Raw genomic sequence first — 19,091 nt, forward strand, 5'->3', positions numbered from 1 at the left:
CATGAGGAAGGGGGCCCCATGGAGACAGGAAGGAGTGGTGCCAGGGGCTGTTCTCAGGCTGCCCTTTAATGGACTAAGATTCAACAACGCTGCAACCTCAAACGATGCATCAACATGGAGGCTGGGAGGCAGTGCTGCCAGGTGGGGGCCCCAGGTGTCATGTGGGTGAGCCCTGTCGGCTTCTCCTTCAAGGAAAGCCCACCTCCCCCCCAGGGCCCCCAGCACAAGGTGCGGCAAGGGGGAGGGGTCACAAGAATCTGGGCACACGGAAGCCCAGGTGGGGGCGCCGAGGACTAGCGTCAGCCAGCAGCCAAACCCCTGCAAGTGAGCCACAGGCAACACCTCCGGAGGTGCCGCTGGAGCAGACGAGAGGCCCAGGTGTCCAAGGGTGGGGGGTGGACAGTGGGGGTGTGTGTGTGTGTGTGTCTGTGTGCAGACCATCCTGGAGGCGGAGGTTGCTCTTACATGTTGGTGCTCATCCGGGACTGGCTGTTGGCCGGTGTCAGCTCCCCTTGGCTCCCTTCCCGGGGAGGGGACTGCAGTGGAGACAACAGCTCAGACCAGGAAGGTGTGTGCGCCCGTCCCATCCCCCAGTCCCAGGGCTGTCCCTGCCCATACCTTGACATGTATCTGGTTGCGCAGAACAGCTGCCCGCAGGATCATGGCTTTGGCACGGCGCTGGAACTCCTTGCCCATCAGCAGAGACTTCTCAAAGGTGGTGCTGCGTTGATCTACGTCTCGGGCATACAGGATCTGTGGAGGTGCAAGGTTCAGTGGGGCCCAAGGTCCCCCTCCCGCACCCCACGGCCCTGAGTCCGGCCACCTTGCTGTGGGAGTCGATGCGGGCATTGATGAGCCCCTCCAGGATGAGTTGCGTCAACTCATCCTCCAGCGCCGCCACTGTGGTGTTGAAGGCTGTGGCCATCTTGCGCATGTCAGCTGACACATAGGGGCTGAAATACTGCAGAGCAGAGGGGACATGAGTTACTCAAAGACACCTTCGTAGCGCCCTGCCTCGGCCTCAGCCTCCACCAGGATGCTTACCTGAATGAGGGCCCGGTTGCGAATCTGCGTGTACAGGGTCCTGACGTGGGGAGCCAGGTACATGTCTAGCAGCAGGTTGTCCTGGCGAGGACAGCCAGTCAGGGACAGCTTGCCCCAGGCCTTCTGAACTTGCCCGCCCTCCCAGCCAGGCCAGGCCAGGCCCCTCACCTTCATCTCATCCAGCATCTTCAGACACGAGGCATACTTGGACTCGTAGAATTTGAAGATAATGTCCCGAACCTGTGGCTCCAGCTCCAAGAACAACTTGAAGGAGCTGCAGATGCCAGATTCCTCAGAGCTGGCCCTGCCCACCCACCCGCCCTGGAGGCGGCCAGGGGCAGAGGAGCAGGGCTGCAGGGCCCGGCACCCCACCCTCCACCCACCTGCTAGAGATGACATTGCGCTGCAGCTCCTGCCGGTCAAAGGTGGCCAAAGCGCACAAGCCGCCGTACACGGCCACATTGCTGGGGGAGAGCAGCTGAGGAGCAAGAAGGGAGGTGATCAGAGAGATCTGGGGACAAAGGCAGGCAGCACAGAAGTCTGGGCCAGGCCCACCCTATCTCACCCATCGCCCCCTCAGAATGCCTAGGACCTCATGAGGATGAGCCCCCAACAGACAGCCCAACTCTTGAGCCCTCAGCCTGCTTCCCAAGTCCCAGTGAGGTCTCCACCCCAGAGACCCTCACTCCCCTCACCTCGGGGAAGTCGCAGTGGTCGAAGGAAGCCAGCAGAAAGCACTTGGCAGCCTGCTTGTACTTTCGTGCTGCCAACTCAGCCAAGCCTGGGGGGCAGCAGGGGGAGGAAGGATGAAGCCTGGAGCCCAGAGGAAGCTGCCCATCAACAGGCGCACCTGGGACAGAAATGCTGGCGAGGGAGAGGTAACCTCATCGGCCAGCATCAGCAGCTTTCTGGGAGAGCCAGGCACCCAAGGAGGCCGAACAGCTGCTGTTACTACTGCAAAGGGCACCCAAGCTGTTCAGCTGACGGGGTGGGAATAGAGGTGAAGGTGGGGACAGGGATGGAACTGGGGGTAACCAGCCAGGATGGCAGCTATCAGAAGACAATGCCTCTACCCCCAACCACAGGTTACTACCCCCTGACCTCCCGGAGAGGGACATGAGTCGGGCAAGTGTCGGGTGCATGCAGCACAGGTTTGGGGCTTGTGCGTTTCCTGTGCTGGGATGAGTTGGGGTGCCCTCCTGCCCTATGCTCCAGGGTCCTTACCTGCCGCACACTTGAGCTTGGTGAGGATGGCCTGAGTCTGGGTGTCACGCTCCCCACGCTGCTATAGGAGAAGGTGGCACAAGTGAGCGACCCATGCCCTCCATACCCGCATCAACTCCCAGGCACCCAGCTCCAGCCTAAGAGGAGCAGAAGCAGACTCCAGGAGGACGGGGCCCACCAGGGTCAGTAGTGGTCAGGGCTCCTAGATCAGGGTTTGAGGGGTGGAAAGCTATCTTTTTACCTCAGCGATTTCGGGGGTGGACTCTGCCTTGCTGACGTAGCTCAGCACATGAGACCAATTCTGCAAGTAGACGCTGACCTGGCAGGCAGGTGGGATGCACTCAGCCTGGGCGCCCCCTCCTGGTCCACTGGCATTGCTGCCCTGTGGCCACCCACCCTGGGCCCACCTTGATGACGTTGAGGCACATGTTAATGACATGCTTGGCGCTGGTGCAGTAGTCCCGGGCCCGGGAGTAACACTTGAGGGCGTTGCTGAGATCCCCACAGTCCAGATAGTGGTCACCCAGGTCATCATGTCCACGCCTGTGGGTCCGGGCACAAGTGGTCACTGGTTGGGCCGTAAGACTGGCTGTCCAACCCCCGATTCCAAGGGCACACCTGAAGCTCTCTTGATGAAGCCCACTCCCCAGCCCCCTGGGCATACCTGATGCTCTCCTTGATAGAATTGCCCTTGTAGTTTTTCAGATCTGTGTCCAACTTCTCCAGCTTCAGCAAGGCCTTCTTTCTCGTGGCCTCCACCCAGGCTGTGTCCAAGGGTGGGGGCTCCACGCCACTCTCCGGGATGGCATCAGGCGTGTTCTGCAGCTCCCTGAGGGAGGACCTGGCCATCAGAGGCCCACGTGCAGGGGGGGCGGGTGCCTCCCAGCGGCCCTCACCCCCATCGGGAGAGCGCCCAGTTGGCACAGGGGCAGCTGTGACAGCAGCAGCCCGCAGCCTGGCGGGAAAGCCCAGCAAGAAATAAGTCACACAGCTGTGCCGAGAAGCCAGAAGTTGCCATCTCCACAGGCTCTGCCCGGTGTCAGAACTGCACACGCACACACACGCGTGCAGACGTGGAGAGAGCCTGAACGCTCAGCAGGGAGAGTGAAAATCTCGCCCATTGAGCCGTTCCCCACCCCTCCTGGCTTTTCAACAAGAAAGCCAGATCACCGTGTTCTGGAGCCAAATGCTGCAGGAGCACAAGAAAGGCCCCTGCCTGGGCTGGCCACACACTACACCCTGTCCCTGCCCCACCTTGCTGAGCCCTGGCCTCACCTGGCAGCCTCCGAGAGCTTGCGGTGGATCTCCTCGTACATGTCCACATTGAAAGTCCTCTGCACAAAGGACAGGGCCATCTTCAGGGCCTCCACTCGCAGCGGGGGGCAGTGGTCAGCAATGAACTGCAGTCGCTCGATACGCATCAGGCCACTATAGCTGGCCGCATACTGCTCCAGATCCTGGGGGTGGAGGTGGATTGTGCAAGCTGGGACCCTGGACCCCAAGCCCCCGCCAGTGGGTCAGGAGCCGGGACATGGGGGCACCAAATCAACCACTGTCTGGGGTCTGAGGAAAGACCACTCAGGATGGGCCAATGCAGTGGCCTGGAGTAAAGCTCTGCCCTGGGGGTGAATGGTCAGAGCCATGTGGGCAGCCAGTCACCAGGCTGAGCAATGAGGAGGCAGGGCTTCCCAAGGTGGGCCCCAAGGAAGACCTGTCCTCACAGTGAGATTTGACCTTCAGGGGGCCTGGCACAAGGTGCTTCTCCATGTGGGAGAGAAGCAGCTGCAGGATCTGGAGGAGGCCAGCAACCTATTAAAAATGGGCAACTAGATATTCTAGTCCATTTGGTCACAGAGTCAGACACGACTGAGCAACTGAACAACAACAAAGAAAGTCTAAAGTTTTCTGAGTTAGAAAAAGATGTGGTCAGGGAGCCTAGCCTGGCCTTCCTGGTAGGACTGACACTCCAACCAACCCCTTGACCCATCCAGGAGGAGAGCCTGCCAGACTCCATACCAGGGTGGGGTTCTCCACCACGTAGTTGACATCGGGCGCGTTCTGGGGGTCCTCCTGTGGGTCCACATCAATCTGCATGGGCTCCACGGCCCCCTGCAACACGGGCGGTCACCTTGGCACCTTGAGGGGGAGAAGCCCAGGGAGGGCGAGAGGCCCTCACTGTGCCCAGCTCAGCTCTGCCCGCCATCTCCCAGGCGGGCGGGATCCTGTCCCAAGACCCTCCCCACTGCCCACCAAGTCCAGCGCGGCCATACCAGGGATGGGGCTCCTGGCCAGACTGTTGGCTCAAGAGCTGAACGCTCGGCCGGACCATGATGGCCCAACTCTGGGGCGGGAACCAGACGCCGGAGGACCACTACCCAAGGACCCCCAAGGGTCGCTACGCGCTCCCAGCCACCATCCTGACAGCAGCCTCCTCCAAGCCACGGGGAAGACACGGGCGGCCTCGACCCCGGCGCGGCCGAGCAGCCGGAGCCGCAGCGCCGGGCGAGTCCCGCGGCTGGACCGGGCCGCAGTCGCGGCCGGGAAGCGGGAGTGGGGCACCTGGGCGCCCTGCGCGGCCCGGCGGGCGGGCGGGCGGGCTGGTCCCGGCCCCTGTCCTGGAAGGTACCTCATAAAGCAGCGTACAGGCCGACAGGCTGGCGCTCAGGCTGAAGTCCCCGGCCGTGCCCGGCAGGAAGAGCTCTGACCTACCGCTGGGAGGGGTGCAGTGCACATCTGCCACTGACGACGCGGCCGCGCGGGGGGCCGGGCCACCCTGCATTCTGTCCTGACTCTCTGCACCCCCCGACCCTGACAGAGCTGGCTGGCTGCTGAAGGAGAGAGAGCATTAGCGCGCCGGGCCTGCCGGGGCCGACGGGCGGGACGCTGCGGCAGGAGCCCGGGCGCGAGAAGGACGCCGCGCGAGGGGCGCGCACGGCCGGCCCCACTCTGGCCCGGCGGCGGGGGCGCGGAGGGGCCGCCGGCCGCGGCTCGTTACCTGCAAGTTAAACACCTGAACCGGCAGCGGCATCTTCACCCACCCCGCCGCGGCGCACCGTCCACTTCCGGAGCAGCGCGGCCGCGACTTCCGGGTCGCGGCGTGGGCGGGGCGTCTCTTAAAGGGGCCGCGGCGCGCCTGGCCGGGCGGTGCCCGCGGGTTCCGCGGCCGCATGAGCCGCGCGCGGGGGGCGCTTTGCCGGGCCTGCCTCGCGCTGGCCGCGGCTCTGGGTGCGCTGCTGCTTTTGCCGTTGCCGCTGCCCCACGTGCCTGCGCCCGCGCCAGCCCCGACCCGGGCCCTGGCCCCCGGTTCCGGCCCGCGCGCGCCCCCTGCCCGGCCCGCCACCATCCCCCGCCTGCGGGCAGACGACGTCTTCATCGCGGTCAAGACCACCCGAAAAAACCACGGGCCGCGCCTGGGGCTACTGCTGCGCACTTGGATCTCCAGGGCCCGAAGGCAGGTGAGTCCCGCCCGGGGACCCCGTCGACTCCGGAACCCCCGCTAACTCGGGACACCACCACCCGCACCCCAGCCCCCGCCTCTGGCAAACTCTCACGCCTTGATATCCCCTCTCCTTTATCCCCAAACTTGCATCCCGCCCTGGACCCCACCCAGGAGCCACCCCAGGACCCCCTACCCACAGCTGCGTCCCCAGCATAGCTGTCAGGCCCCAGGCCTGAGTATGCAGGGACCTAGGACCCCCAGTGCCCACCCTCTCCTGCCCCTTCTCAGGCTCTATAGTCTTGAGTGGGTTCTCCCAGCTGACTCTGGGCTGAGACCCCAGAAACTCCTCCAGCGAGAGCAAGCCTGGCCCTAGCAGCACAGGGGATGCTGCGGGTAGAGCAGGTTGTCCCTGGTTCACCACCTTCCCTTCTCCTAGATCCCCAACCCTTCCAAGCCCAGGCTCGCCTGTCCAGCTTCATTCACCCTTGCTCACCAGGCCAAGGCCCTGCCAGGCCCAGAGTCCCTGGGGTGGAGAGCTGCCCCTTGAAACCTCACAGGCCATTTCTCTACAGACGTTTATCTTTACCGACGGGGACGACCCTGAACTACAGCTCCAGGGAGGTGAGTGCCCTCCCCAGCCCAGCCCAGCTGCTGTGTCTGAGGGGTCTCCTCAGCTATCTCTCGTTCCAGTGCCACGCAGCCCCCTGCTGTGTACACAGGTCCAGAGGAGTTAAGGCTCCTGCTTAGGGTCATACAGCTGGTAGAGAACAGAGCCTGGCATCCAGGGTCCACCCTTCCAGCCATGCTCTGCTCACTGGCTGACTTCCCAGGCCTCTGGCTGGAGCCAAGTCCCCTGAAGAAGGGCTAGCAGGGAACCATGCCTTCCAGGCCTCCCCTGATGGGGATGGTTCAGTCTCTCAGTCCTGTTCCCTGGTGGGTTTGCTTTCATGGGATTCCAAGTGGTTGTCATCTGCCTGGACCTCCGGTGGTGGCAACAGGGTCAACTGAGTGAAGCCAAGACAGGACTGCGATTGGGTCCGACTTCATGGTCTTGAGCAGGACAGACCTCGTGCCCGCCAGCCAGCAGCATTTAGCCCAACTTTAGTGGGGTGGGATGTCAGCAGGCCTCACCCTGGCTCTCGTGCTGGTTCTCCAATGGGCAGGTGGCCATGTCGTCAACACCAATTGCTCCGCCGTGCATACCCGCCAGGCTCTGTGCTGCAAGATGTCAGTGGAGTACGACAAGTTTATTGAGTCCGGACGCAAGTATGTCGTGGCCCAGGGCCAAGGGAGGCTGGGCTCCAACTTGGGTCAGGGGCTCCCCTGCCCCCACCCTCTGGGCCCAGCCTGGCTCCAGACTTCTACACGTTCCCAGGTGGTTCTGCCACGTGGATGATGACAACTATGTGAACCCCAAAGGCCTGCTGCAGCTGCTGTCCACCTTCTCACCCAGCCAAGACATCTACCTGGGGCGGCCCAGCCTGGACCACCCCATCGAGGCTACCGAAAGGATCCAGGGAGGTGGAACTGTGAGTGCTGGGATAAAGTGGGGAGGGGCAGCTGAGAGTATGGAGACCCCAGCAAGAAAGGGCTGGGGCTGATGCCCAGTCCACTCAGATGGGGTGTTTTGGGAACTGGAGCAAGTCAGGAGGGGCTGGAGCCACAGGCAACTGAGTTGTGGAAGCCCCTGTCCTCTTGTGCCTTGGAAAGTTTCTGCCCCTGGGCCTGGGAGCAGTTAAGGGGCAGCTTAAGGATGATCCTCAGGGTATCCAGGTGAAGAGTCAGGGTGAGGGACTCTGACTAGTGGCTCCCTCCTTTTCAGGTGACCACAGTCAAGTTCTGGTTCGCTACCGGTGGGGCCGGGTTCTGCCTGAGCAGAGGCCTTGCTCTCAAGATGAGCCCATGGGCCAGGTGCGTGGCGGGGGGGAACCAGGTGCTGGCTGCTGTGGGTGGGGGGTTGGGGTTCCCCAAGGCTGGAGAGGCACTGACCCGTCCCCCTTCCGCTCCCCAGCCTGGGTGGCTTCATGAGCACAGCTGAGCGGGTGCGGCTGCCAGACGACTGCACGGTGGGCTACATTGTGGAGGGGCTGCTGGGCGCTCGCCTGCTGCACAGCTCGCTGTTCCACTCCCACCTGGAGAACCTACAGAAGCTGCCACCCGACACCCTGCTCCAGCAGGTAGGCCAGCTGGGCCCCTGCCGCTTCCATGGCTGTCCCTGCATGGGGGCCCTGCCCCCGTGGCTCCGCCAGCTGAGCAAGGGCTCAGGGAGGGATTCTGGTGAGACAACCGTGGGTCCCAGCATGGCAGCAAAGTTTCGTGGACCCCGAATCCAGGATGCTGGGACCTGGGGTCCCAGCCGTGGAGTACCCCAGGCTCACATGAGGGCCTGTTTGTAAAGAACAGCTGCTGCACCTTCCCAGGGGGTGGCCCCAGCAGCAGGGCTGGGGACAGTGGTCTGGGTGTGACCAGTATTATAGACCTGACCCAGGCAGGGGATTCAGGACCTCTCGCCCCTACACGTGCGTCAGCAGCCTCCCCCAGGTGTCTGCTGTGCTAGCCATGCCTCTCAGCCCCCATCAGGCCCCATCACCTTTCTGTGATGTTCACCTGAGTTTGCCCTAAGAATGCTGAGTCTGGGCGGGGCAGCAGGGGCACTGGAATCCAGGAGGCCGAGCAGCGACTCTCCGGGAGAACAAGGTAGGAGGCGCCGGCCCTGAGACTGCCTCTGCCTCCTCTCCTCTCCCAGGTCACCTTGAGCTACGGGGGACCCGAGAACCCACATAACGTGGTGAACGTGGCTGGGGGCTTCAGCCTGCAGCAGGATCCCACGCGGTGAGCGGGCGGTGGGGAGGAGTGCTGGGGCCAGCCCACCCCTCCCGCAGCCTGACCCCCGCTTCCCTCCCAGGTTTAAGTCCATCCACTGCCTTCTCTACCCGGACACGGACTGGTGTCCTGTGCAGAAGCAGAGCGACCTCACCCCTCAGTGATCCCTGACCCAAAAGTCTGGCTCTGCCCCAGGTGCAAGCGGGTGAACAGTGCTGCTCCCTCCTGGGTTCATTTGGCTTCTCCAGGTCCTGGGCTCAGTTGGCTACTCCAGGCGGCGACCGCCAGGCCCTCATCCAGGGAGATTATGGGCGCCCAGCAGGCGCTCCAGCTGACCGGCAGGACTCCCCACGGGCCCGGGTGACCTGGCACTGTGGGAGAGGAGGACATCCACCTGGCATCCACCTCCCAGGGCTCCATCCTGTTCCCCCTCACCTGCTGGAGAGAGGATTCTAGGCCAGGGTCCTGTGTGAGATGCTGCCTGCCCCCTAGAGGTGACTGCCTGCCGGACTCCTTACTCGCTGTTCTCTTGGGATGCCACCCTTCCCACCCCAGACTTGGAGCTGAGCCAGAGCCTCTGCCTCCATGGGGAACTGCACGCAAGGGTGCAGACCCTCTGGACAGCTGTGCTCTTGAGTGCAGCTTACTCCTAGCCAGGTTGTCTCCATTCAGAGGCCACCTTCTCGGGGTCTCTTGGCCGAGAGGTCCTTCCTGAGGTACCTCGAAGACACTTTTCCTCTACTCGGACTCATTGCTCAGTACTTTCCATCCTTCCCCCCTTCCGGGGGCTGCAAGTCCATGAAACAGCAGGAGCCTTTTGTTTTGGGGCCTCCTCTGCAGTGAGACGTCTCCATCCCACCAGCTGACCCACATTGACCTTGACAGTGCCTTTCCACAAGAAGAGGAAACAGAACAAGGGGAGCCAGCACCTGCCTTCTGGTCTCTCACGCTGCTATTGCAACAAGTGAATAAAGCCTTGATTGTTACTCTCTGTTGTTCATTGTGTTAGTTAACCAGTGACACCTGGCAGCTCAGCTCCAGACAGGGCCACACAGCATCTAGCTCCTTCCCATAAAGGCTCTGCCCCGAGATCAGCTCCCTCCCAGGCAGATCTGTGTTCCTTACAGCCTTGCTGGCCCAGCTGAGCCTAAAGCTGCCCACTGGGCTCTTCAGTGTGAACTGAAGAGTATATGGGGTGTGGAGGTGGGGTTCCTGCAGGGAATGATGCAAACAAGACAAACCTTGCTCCAGAAGGCAGACTGCCTGTTAGACTTGCTTTTTCAGCATACTGTGGAACTAGTGTGTGCGTGTGCCAGCATGCACAGAAGCATATGTGAGTGCATGTGCCTGTGTGCATGGGTGTCCACATGTGTGCTTGCATATATCTGTGAATTGCTGTGTAAATGTATGTATGTGGGTATGAATGCACATAGCTGTGTACATGTGGGCAGGTGTGTGTGTATATGCATAGGGCAGGCCAGCAACACCTGGTAAGCAGGTTGGAGTTCGCATGCACAGGTGGTCAGGCAGAGCAAAGGTTTCTTGAAGAGGGGTATACGGCAGGTCACCAGGAAGTGTCCATGTGCAGCAGCCACCCCCCCATCATGTTCCCAGATGTGGAATATGTAACAGCCCCCAAGACCTAGACCCACACTGAGCCCCCCAGACCCCAGTCCACTGGGCATCCACAGAGCACAGAACCAGGACAGCATCAATTGGACCAAAATGTCCCTCCCCTGGCTGGAGCCACCTCAGGCCTGGATCTCGGCTAGGGCCACCTCAGAGGTACAGCCTCCTCTCTTACCAGGTCCAGAGGAACAGTCACCCCCAAACCCCCAAACCACCTCCAAGGGGTGGTGGGACTGGCAGGCACCCTGAGGCTGCAGCATGGTCTGCCAGAATGGGTGGTCCATATATTATTCAGAGAGAAAAAATCCTCGAAGGAAACACAAAAATGTTTATATGTGATTGTTCCTGAAAAAAAATGCAAAATTGGTAAAAATGTTTTTTTCTTCTTCCTTTGTTGTTCAGTTGCTCAGTCGTGTCCAACTCTATGTGACTCCATGGACTGCAGCATGCCAGGTTCCCCTGTCCTTCACTATCTCCCAAAGTGTGCTCAGATTCACGTCCATCAAGTTGGTGATGCATCTGTTTCATCCTCTGCCACCCACTTCTCCTTTTGCTTTCAATCTTTCCCAGCGTCAGCGTCTTTTCCAATGAGTCGGCTCTTCGCATCAGGTGGCCAAAGTATTGGAGCTTCAGCTTCAGCATCAGTCCTTCCAGTGAATATTCAGGGTTGATTTCCTTGAGGGTTGACTTGTTTTCTCTTCCTACTTTTTGTTATTTTACAAATAACCAAAATATGTTGTATGATAGACATATACTATGTAGAATCAGAAAAAAGTTAAAATTTTGGTAGTTAAGGTTCAGAATTAAATTGTGTGTACTTGGCCCTCCATCTGACATTTTTTTGGACAACTGTTTACTAAGCATCAGTCCATCATCCCACATCACTGCATGCCAGAGGAATAATGATCTGCAAAATGAACCAGCTCTCGAGGCTGGAGAGAGCCGGGGTGTATGGGATGTAACCGCTGACGTGTATGAGCTTTCTTTGAAGTGAAGTGAAATGAAAGTCGCTCAGTCCTGACCAACTCTTTGCGACTCCATGGACTATACAGTCCATGGAATTCTCCAGGCCAGAATACTGGAGTGGGTAGCTGTTCCCTCCTCCAGGGGATTTTCCCAAACCAGGGATCAAACCTAGGTCTCCCTACATTGCAGGCGGATTCTTTTTTTTTTTTTTTTGCAGGTGGATTCTTCACCAGCTGAGCCACAAGGGAAGCCCCAAGCTTCCATTGAAAAGAGTAAATCCTCATTATACTCCGTGTTTCCAAATTCACCCATATAATAAAATTTATTTGTAACCCTCAAATCAATACTTACTTTCCTGGTCACTCTCAGACAAACCATGGTGAAAATTTTGAGCCATCAGATGCACTGGTCCCCAGCTGAGGTTGAACTAGGTGAGGCTCCACCCCGGAGATACCCAGAGGATGAATACAGCAGAGGGCAGTGCAGAGTAAAGCAAGAAACTCAGTGGGAACTAACTGCATTCTAGAATTAGATTTTGGTGATAGTTACATAATTTTGTGAATGTAATAACAACAAAAAAACTAGTGAATTATACACTTCAAAACCATACACTTTTTGATATGTGAGTGATGTCTCAATAAAGATGTTATTTAAAACATAAGCCAAGATGAAATTAAAAATTGAAATAGTCCTATATTTATTACATAATTTGAATTTAACAAAAATATTCCCATAAAAAAATCTCCAGGATCAGATGGTTTCATTGGTGAATTCTATCAAACATTTGGGGGAGGAATAACATCAGTCTTATGATCTTCCAGAAAATAGATGAGAACATTCCCCAGATCATTTCATGAGGCCAGCATTACTCTAGTACTAATATCAGACAAACACATTACCAAAAAAATTGACCAGTTGAATCTAAGTTTTACACGAGGGACTTCCCCTAGTGGTCTAGTGGTTAAGATTCTGTACTCCCCAGGCAGGGAGCCTGGGGTTCCATCCCTGATCAGGGAAATAGATCCTGCATGCTGCAAAGAAGATCAAAGACCCTGCGAGCCATAACTAAGACCAGGCTCAGCCAAATAAATTTTTTTTTTCAAAAGCAAACTTGAAAAAGAACAAAGTTGAAGGATTTACATAGCCTGACATCGAGACCTACTATGAGATGCTGATGAAAAATTAATCTGTTGATCTAAGAAAGAAATGGAAATTTTTATTTGAGCCAAGTTTGGGGATTATAACCCAGGAAGAGCATCTCAGAAAGCTCTGAGAACCATCTGTTAGATGTCAAGGCACAGTTATATAAGTTTTTTGAGACAGAGGGCCATACATCAAATGAAATATTTTTAAAATACTTATTAACTAACCAATTTATTTGGCTGCATTGGGTCTTAGTTGCGGCATGCAGAATCTTAGTTCTGTCATGCGAGATCGTTTCCTTGTGGCACAGAGACTTTCTAGTCCTGGCTCTTGGGCTCAGTAGTTTCAGTGCTCTGATTTAGTTGCTCCACTGCATGTGGGATCTTAGTTCTCCGACCAGGGACCAAATCCATGGTGCTTGCATTGCAAGGTGGATTTTTAACCACTGCACCACTAGTAGTTTAGTCACTAAGTTGTGTCCAACTCTTGTGACCCCATAGACTGTAGCCCACCAGATTCCTCTGTCCATGGCATTTTCTAGGCAAGAATACTGGAGTAGATTGCCATTTCCTTCTCCAAAGGATCTTCCCAATCCAGGGATCAAACCCAGGTCTCCTCTGCTGCAGGCAGATTCTTTACCAACTGAACCACACCACCAGGGAAGACCCCAAATGACTATGATTGACAGTTTACATGATCCAGATCTAAGTGTCATGCTAGTAAGTCACATGACCCCATACAAGATGAAGAAGGAATGCTGTCTTGAATATTCATTGGAAGGACAGATGCTGAAGCTGAAACTCCAATACTTTGGCCACCTGATGTGAAGAACTGACTCCTTGGAAAGACCCTGATGCTGGGAAGGATTGAGGTCAGGAGGAGAAGGGGACGACAGAGGATGAGATGGTTGGATGGCATCACCGACTCGATGGACATGAGTTTGAACAAGCTGCGGGAGTTGGTGATGGATAGGGAAGCATGGCATGTTGCAGTCCATGGGGTCACAAAGAGTCGGACATGGCTGAGTGACTGAACTGAACTGAATGCAGGTTCATATGCCTGATGCACAGTGAAACCAAACATACTGAAATGCTGGAGTCCGGAGCAAAGAAAGATTGACGGCAGGGCCAAGAAAGGAAAAAGGGTGGCTCACGCTCAAAAAACCCCTGAACTCCCTGATGGTTTTCCAGGAGAAGTTTTTAATAGGTAAAATTTAGGGTGAAGACTGCAGGGGTGTGACTTTCTTTTGATTGGTTGGTGGTGAGGTAGCAGGGCGGTGCTCTAGGAATCTTGGCTCAGCCTGAAGTTACCATCCACTGCCTGGGTGGGGGTCTTAGTTTCTGCAGAAGAGCCCAAAGATATTGTTATGTATATTCCTTGAGGAGAAACCAGGACCCTGCCCCACAACTGCACTATTGTTTCTTGACTGCTCCTCTTCGGGCATCCCCTCCCTGCCTTAACAACTGTTTGAATCAGCGTTTTGGGACTCAGGGATACCAGGCCAAGGAGGCTGAATGAAGTCTATTTCCTACAAACAAGAAATGAGGAATAGGGAAAGGATTTGTACCTGGGAGGGCCCCAAAGGGTCCTACTCTGTTTGACCAAGTGGACTGAGGGAAAGATACTGGGTCTCTGATGTTGCTGGTGCCACATTCTCATTGTGCACTTGTTATTATGAGAGAAATATTTCAGCCAGTGTTAATCACCTTGTGTGCAGCTAAAACTACTCATAACTCATATGGAATGTGAAACAAGGTCCATAAGTGTAAATTGTTTTTGGAAGGAGTACTAAGGGGAGACACAGCTTTCCAGGTGGCGCTAGTGGTAAAGAACCCACCTGCCAAGCAGGAGACATTAGAGACATGGGTTCGATCCCTGGGTGTGGATGATCCTCTGGAGGAGGGCCTGGCAACTCAATCCAGTATTCTTGCCTGGAGGATCCCATGGACAGAGGAGCCTAGAGGGCTATACATAGTCCATAGGGTCGCACAGAGTCGGATACTACTGAAGCAGCTTAGCACACACACTAAGGGGAAGAAGAAAAATTCAATAAAAAAAGGTGTTGGGCTGTATCCCAAAGGCCTAAGGACTGTGCTTGCCCAGCTTCAAGACAGAAGAGCCCAGAGTCAGCAACAGAGCCATCAATGGTTTAATGGATTGGGGATCTTCCAGGTCTGAAGTAACACCCTACCATGTGCAGCTGACAGAGAGCAGGAAATGGTGGCAGTCTTCTCTCCTGGGGGATGAGGGGGACAGGGAAGATTGCCAGTTATAGGAGAATTGACAACAGATGGGCTCATTAGTTACCAGGGAAACCAGTAAAGGGGCATGCCCCTCACTAATCCTTTAGTAGGAACAATCACTAGCTGAGGCCTGGGGCAAGTATGTAGGAAGGTCAGTCTTGTGTTAGGTTATACATGAAGGAGGTACTGGTTGGAAAGGGGATGTACAGAGAGCAAGAGAACAGTCATCTTGAGTGGCCTCACCATACAGGAGGAATATAAAAAATAGAGAAGATATGGAAGGTAAGCCCCTCAGCTTGAGAGGGTGGTTCTGAGTCCAAGCTGGAACTGCTTGCTGCACAACAGGCCAGTAAATTGAGAGTAAGAATCAGCAACTTTAAGCCAACAGACTGAGAAGATAGTGGGCTACCGTCCCAAAGAATCGTCTTCTCAGAGTGAGAATTCAAGCTTCTTAAACTAAAAGGGGAGGGGGAAAGTTCTGGTTTTGGCCAGACTCTGGAGGGGATGTGTTAATTTCTTCCTGCCTACAGCCATTCACAGATGGGCCTAGTTGGGATATTTTGCAAGAGTTACACAAAAGTATTTTAGTTTCATGTTCTTTACCTGGGAAGCAGGGTTCCCAGAGATGGGCCATTACGTGTAATAATTTAGTTACTAGGCAATATCCATTAGGTAATTAACTTTTCAAAGAATACAAGGCTCTTCCCTATTATAGCTCCTGGGTGCTGCACACAGTTATAGGGGAAAATCATTATTTTAATGTCTTTTAAGAGAAGGAGGGAGAAGCAGTTGCACTTTGAAAAAATCAGCAAGGGCAGAAGATCCTTTGGAAGTGTTACTGCTGGGGGAAGCACACTGACTGAAACCGCCCACCCTGGTCAGGCACCACAGTAACCATTCGCATGAGTTGTTTTATGACAGGCTGCTGCTGCTGCTAAGTCACTTCAGTCGTGTCCGACTCTGTGCTACCCCATAGACGGCAGCACACCAGGCTCCCCCGTCTCTGGGATTCTCCAGGCAAGAACACTGGAGTGGGTTGCCATTTCCTTCTCCAGTGCATGAAAGGGAAAAGTGAAAGTCAAGTTGTTCAGTCGTGTCCGACTCTTATCGACCCCATGGACTGTAGCCTACCAGGCTCCTCCGTCCATGGGATTTTCCAGGCAAGAGTACTGGAGTGGGGTGCCATCTTTTCAATCAAACTTCCTAAATCGAATTCTTTTAAAGTTCTTTTGACCTCTAGTTAACTTTGGGGTGCTTCAGAGGGCCCCTGAAACATCCCAAAGAGAGATATTAAACTGTGTTTGTTTGGTTGGTTAAATTACATGAAAAAAATTATCAAATGAGTAATAAATCCCCTCATGTTATAATATATGGTAAAATTACTAATACAGATATCCTAAAAATTATATGGAGTTCTTAACATTCTGATATGTCCTGGTATTCTAATGGAAAACCTGATGACTTCACAAAAGTTAACAAAAGACTGAATGAACCAGCAAATATGCTTATAACTTTTATGGTTTCTATCTGCAAAATTACAGGTTTGAATCTTGTGTTTTCCAGGAATAGGAAAAACTTTCCTCTCAAACTAATTATGAAAATAATTTGGTAAAATTATATGTTATAAATAAAACAATTATATTTTCTCTCTATCTGACTCCTCCAGAAATTTAAAACTCTTAGGTTTCCAGCAAGTTTATCAAATGAGCTAAGAAGGTTATCTCACTAACGAGTGCAAAAATCTCAAGAAACTTTAGAGACCTTAAAAAGGAAAGAATTCACCTATATTTGTTAGGCAAAATCTGTGATAAGCCTTTGCTGTGAGTTTCCCAGCCCTGTTTTATTTTAAAAGTTCAGTCTGAGACTCTATAAATGTTTCAGCAAAATAAAAAAGTCTATAATCAATTATAGTTATATAAATCATCAGACCAAAATTAGTGAGAACAGACCTATTTTGCAAACAAGCTAGCCTTAATTTGGTTATATTTGATAAAAATTAGGGTAATTTTAGGGAAAAAAAGATGTTTCAATAAATGTTAAATCCCAATTGGAAAGTTGAGCTCACTTCATCTAAGCATCCCTTGGAAGTCTTCACACGTAAACACTGAGGTGGTACATCAGGTCCAAATAACATTGAAGTGCCCGCTCTAAGAGTCAGCGACCCAGGGCCTGAGTTCAAGTCTCAGCTGGTCACTTACCTACTGTTTACTTTGGACACTTAACCTCTCTGAACCTCAGTTTTCTCCTCTATGAATTAAGATACCTGCACACAAAGGGAGTTGTAAGGAATGAATGAAATCCTTAGAGCCCAGAGAGACCAAGCCTTTGGTCAATCTCTCAAGTCTAAATTAAGCCAATCCATTGCTCCTTGTGCTAATCCCCAAGTCTCCTTCTCCCCCACGGTGAAGAAGAGACCACCGCTCTCCCCTGCAACTGCTCCCAGCCTCCAGCTATCTCTGCCTTCCGCTGACCTCCTCACCTTCCAAAGATGCCCCCACATGCACCCTGCTCCAGGTGGCCCCAGAGAGCACGGGGCTCAGAAGTCATTTCTCCAGCCTCGGAGGGGGCTTCCTAGAAACCATACTGAGCTCCACGAATGCCACCATGGAAATCACTTAGAAAGAGGAAAGGCAGACCTTTGCCCCACTCCACTCACAGGTGATGGGGTTAATCGGGAATTCTCTTTCACTCCCTCAGGGCTGCTGGTGGGGGTCCAGCTCCCCATGACCTGGGGACACATTAGTCAGTGATAAGTGGGGCTTTCCAGCCCCTTTTATCCTGTTTACAATACAGCGGCTCTCCTAGGACCAAACCCCACTCCCCCCAACCTTGCTCCTGGCTGTTATGGCTACATGAGACAATTTGCTGACGGACTCTCCGTGGAGGGCAGCTTCCTGGAGACCTCTCCCCACCTCCCACAGGACCCGGGGCAACATCTCCTCCACCTGGGGGGTCCTGGAAGGGGCCACAGATGCTTGTTTTTCTCAACTAACTGCAGCCTCTGAATTCAGAAATGTCATCCTTTCTGTCTGCTTAGCTTTAATTGAAGGGGCTGGGGAGAAAACCCAGAGGCAATGAGATTATGTTTCTCTGGCTTTGAGGGGGTGGTGACTAGGGTTTTGTTGCTGTCCAAAGCAGAATCCTTCAGAGGTGTTTTACTTACCTGTGCAAGGCCCTCTTTGAGTCAAAAAGGCAGGATGACAGGGCAGCTCCTTGGAGGGCAGTGTGAGACCACAGCCTGGACCTAGTTCCCCTCTCCCATAGTCAGTTTATGCAAGCAAGTTAACCTCTGAAGCTCAGGATGCTTGTCTATAAAACCAGGATGTTGATGCCTGTCCTGCCTCCAACTGAGTGGTGACAAGCACAGAATGAGAAATTGTTGTGAAAGTGCCTTAAGAGGAGGTATTTTGTTTAGTACTCTGCACCAATTTCAAGTGATGAGTCTTTCAGCAGGAATGGCTCCTCTGAGGCAGACTGTTTATAATCGCCTAAAAGTCAACTTTCAGACAATTCTGAGCTTCTGAAATGGCAGGCAGATGGAATAATTAGGAGAAGTGACGTCTCTAGTCGTGTCCGGCTCTTTGCAACCGCATGGACTGTAGCCTACCGGGCACCTCCATCCATGGGATTTTCCAGGCAAGAGTACTGGAGTGGGTTGCCATTTCCTTCTCCAGGGGATCTTCCCGACCCAGGGATCAAACCCAGGTCTTCTGCATTGCAGGCAGACACTTTACCATCTGAGCCACCAGGGAAGCCCATAATTAGAAGAGTGAGTTGATTAAATGGAGTTTATTTCAAGGCATTAAGATTAACAAGCACCTAACTTATAGCAGTCAGGGCTTCTCACGCGGCTCAGTGGTAAAGAATCTGCCTGCTAATGCAAGAGGCGTGGGCTCGATCCCTGGGTAGGGAAGATCCCCTGGAGAAGGATATAGCAACGCACTCCAGAATTCTTGCCTGAGAAATCCCATGGACAGAGGAGCCTGGTGGGCTACAATCCACGCAGTCACAAAGAGTTGGACATGACCGAGAGACTGAGCATGCATGCACCTTATACCAGTTATTGAACTGGATTCTAGGAAGATACAAGGATGTAAGACACAACTCCTGCCGTTGGGCTGGTGGGCAGAGAATTGAGATACACGTGCAAAGGGCTGAGAAAGAGCACCAGATGCCACAGGAGTACAGGGGAGGCGTCCTGATCCAGCATGGGTGTCAGGGGCACTCCCCAAGAGAGGTGAAACCAGAATGAAACTTGAATGATTTCATCAGGCTTGAGGCAGAAGGAAGGGTGTTTGATGCATAGGGAACAGTGCATGCAAAGGCCAGAGGACACAAAGGCACTTCAGAGGAGAGCTACAATTACTGTAGTTAAGATGGGGAAAGTGGCCATAGATGCGACCGGTAAGGAGGGCTCTGTCTGCCAAGATAAAAATTTATTACTGTGTTCCTGGGGCACCAGAGAGCTCTCGAAAGGCTCAACATTGAAGAGAATGATTGGAAACGAGAGGGAGATGAGGGCCTCTCAACAGGCTCTTAGGTTTGGTAGGTGAGACATTCAAAGATGGTGCTAATTGTGC

At 54.2% G+C, this 19,091-nt stretch overlaps 2 protein-coding genes across 40 annotated transcripts; one reads left to right on the top strand and one right to left on the bottom strand.

Annotated features, from left to right (window-relative positions):
- Nucleotides 1–48: 48 nt before the first annotated feature.
- On the bottom strand, nucleotides 49–5,337 carry GPS1 (G protein pathway suppressor 1). Of its 34 annotated transcripts, none has more exons than XM_081577007.1 (15): nucleotides 5,264–5,337; nucleotides 4,895–4,979; nucleotides 4,285–4,377; nucleotides 3,544–3,725; nucleotides 2,933–3,097; nucleotides 2,676–2,811; nucleotides 2,510–2,587; nucleotides 2,269–2,326; nucleotides 1,740–1,825; nucleotides 1,428–1,522; nucleotides 1,213–1,318; nucleotides 1,045–1,125; nucleotides 824–961; nucleotides 619–753; nucleotides 49–536 (listed from the first exon to the last, which is right to left on the bottom strand). In XM_081577007.1, exons 3-15 carry the CDS (start codon nucleotides 4,360–4,362, stop codon nucleotides 462–464), a joined length of 1,413 nt encoding a protein of 470 aa, XP_081433133.1. In that variant the 5' UTR covers nucleotides 4,363–4,377; nucleotides 4,895–4,979; nucleotides 5,264–5,337; the 3' UTR covers nucleotides 49–461. The 34 variants fall into 34 exon arrangements, with proteins under 34 accessions (XP_081433133.1, XP_081433130.1, XP_081433127.1 ...); XM_081577004.1 differs by having other exon boundaries at nucleotides 2,269–2,329; XM_081577001.1 differs by having other exon boundaries at nucleotides 2,269–2,329; nucleotides 2,933–3,109.
- Nucleotides 5,338–5,411: 74 nt separating this feature from the next.
- RFNG (RFNG O-fucosylpeptide 3-beta-N-acetylglucosaminyltransferase) lies at nucleotides 5,412–9,516 on the top strand. Of its 6 annotated transcripts, none has more exons than XR_014078867.1 (8): nucleotides 5,412–5,723; nucleotides 6,280–6,328; nucleotides 6,871–6,973; nucleotides 7,083–7,236; nucleotides 7,530–7,618; nucleotides 7,719–7,943; nucleotides 8,412–8,539; nucleotides 8,613–9,516. XR_014078867.1 is itself a non-coding variant. In XM_081577021.1 (8 exons), exons 3-8 carry the CDS (start codon nucleotides 6,933–6,935, stop codon nucleotides 8,692–8,694), a joined length of 618 nt encoding a protein of 205 aa, XP_081433147.1. In that variant the 5' UTR covers nucleotides 5,412–5,723; nucleotides 6,204–6,328; nucleotides 6,871–6,932; the 3' UTR covers nucleotides 8,695–9,516. The 6 variants fall into 6 exon arrangements, 4 of the variants coding, with proteins under 4 accessions (XP_081433147.1, XP_081433145.1, XP_081433144.1 ...); XR_014078868.1 differs by having other exon boundaries at nucleotides 8,779–9,516; XM_081577021.1 differs by having other exon boundaries at nucleotides 6,204–6,328; nucleotides 7,719–7,884; nucleotides 8,454–8,539.
- The last annotated feature ends 9,575 nt before the right edge of the window (nucleotides 9,517–19,091 follow it).

Source organism: Giraffa tippelskirchi, chromosome 3 (assembly GCF_054371585.1).
Source record: "Giraffa tippelskirchi isolate mGirTip1 chromosome 3, T2T-mGirTip1v1.2.pri, whole genome shotgun sequence".
NCBI classification, from domain to species: domain Eukaryota; kingdom Metazoa; phylum Chordata; class Mammalia; order Artiodactyla; family Giraffidae; genus Giraffa; species Giraffa tippelskirchi.

Bases quoted from the DNA above. Each gene is read 5' to 3' on its own strand.
- GPS1 (XM_081576980.1), bottom strand. From the start codon at position 5,047: ATGCAGGGTGGCCCGGCCCCCCGCGCGGCCGCGTCGTCAGTGGCAGAT. The intron at 1,826-2,268 runs GTAAGGACCCTG...GCTGCCCCCCAG, and splicing joins CAAGCTCAAGTGTGCGGCAG to GCTTGGCTGAGTTGGCAGCA. The intron at 1,523-1,739 runs GTGAGGGGAGTG...CTTGCTCCTCAG, and splicing joins ACCACTGCGACTTCCCCGAG to CTGCTCTCCCCCAGCAATGT.
- RFNG (XM_081577018.1), top strand. From the start codon at position 5,436: ATGAGCCGCGCGCGGGGGGCGCTTTGCCGGGCCTGCCTCGCGCTGGCC. The intron at 5,724-6,279 runs GTGAGTCCCGCC...ATTTCTCTACAG, and splicing joins TCTCCAGGGCCCGAAGGCAG to ACGTTTATCTTTACCGACGG. The intron at 7,237-7,529 runs GTGAGTGCTGGG...CCTCCTTTTCAG, and splicing joins GGATCCAGGGAGGTGGAACT to GTGACCACAGTCAAGTTCTG.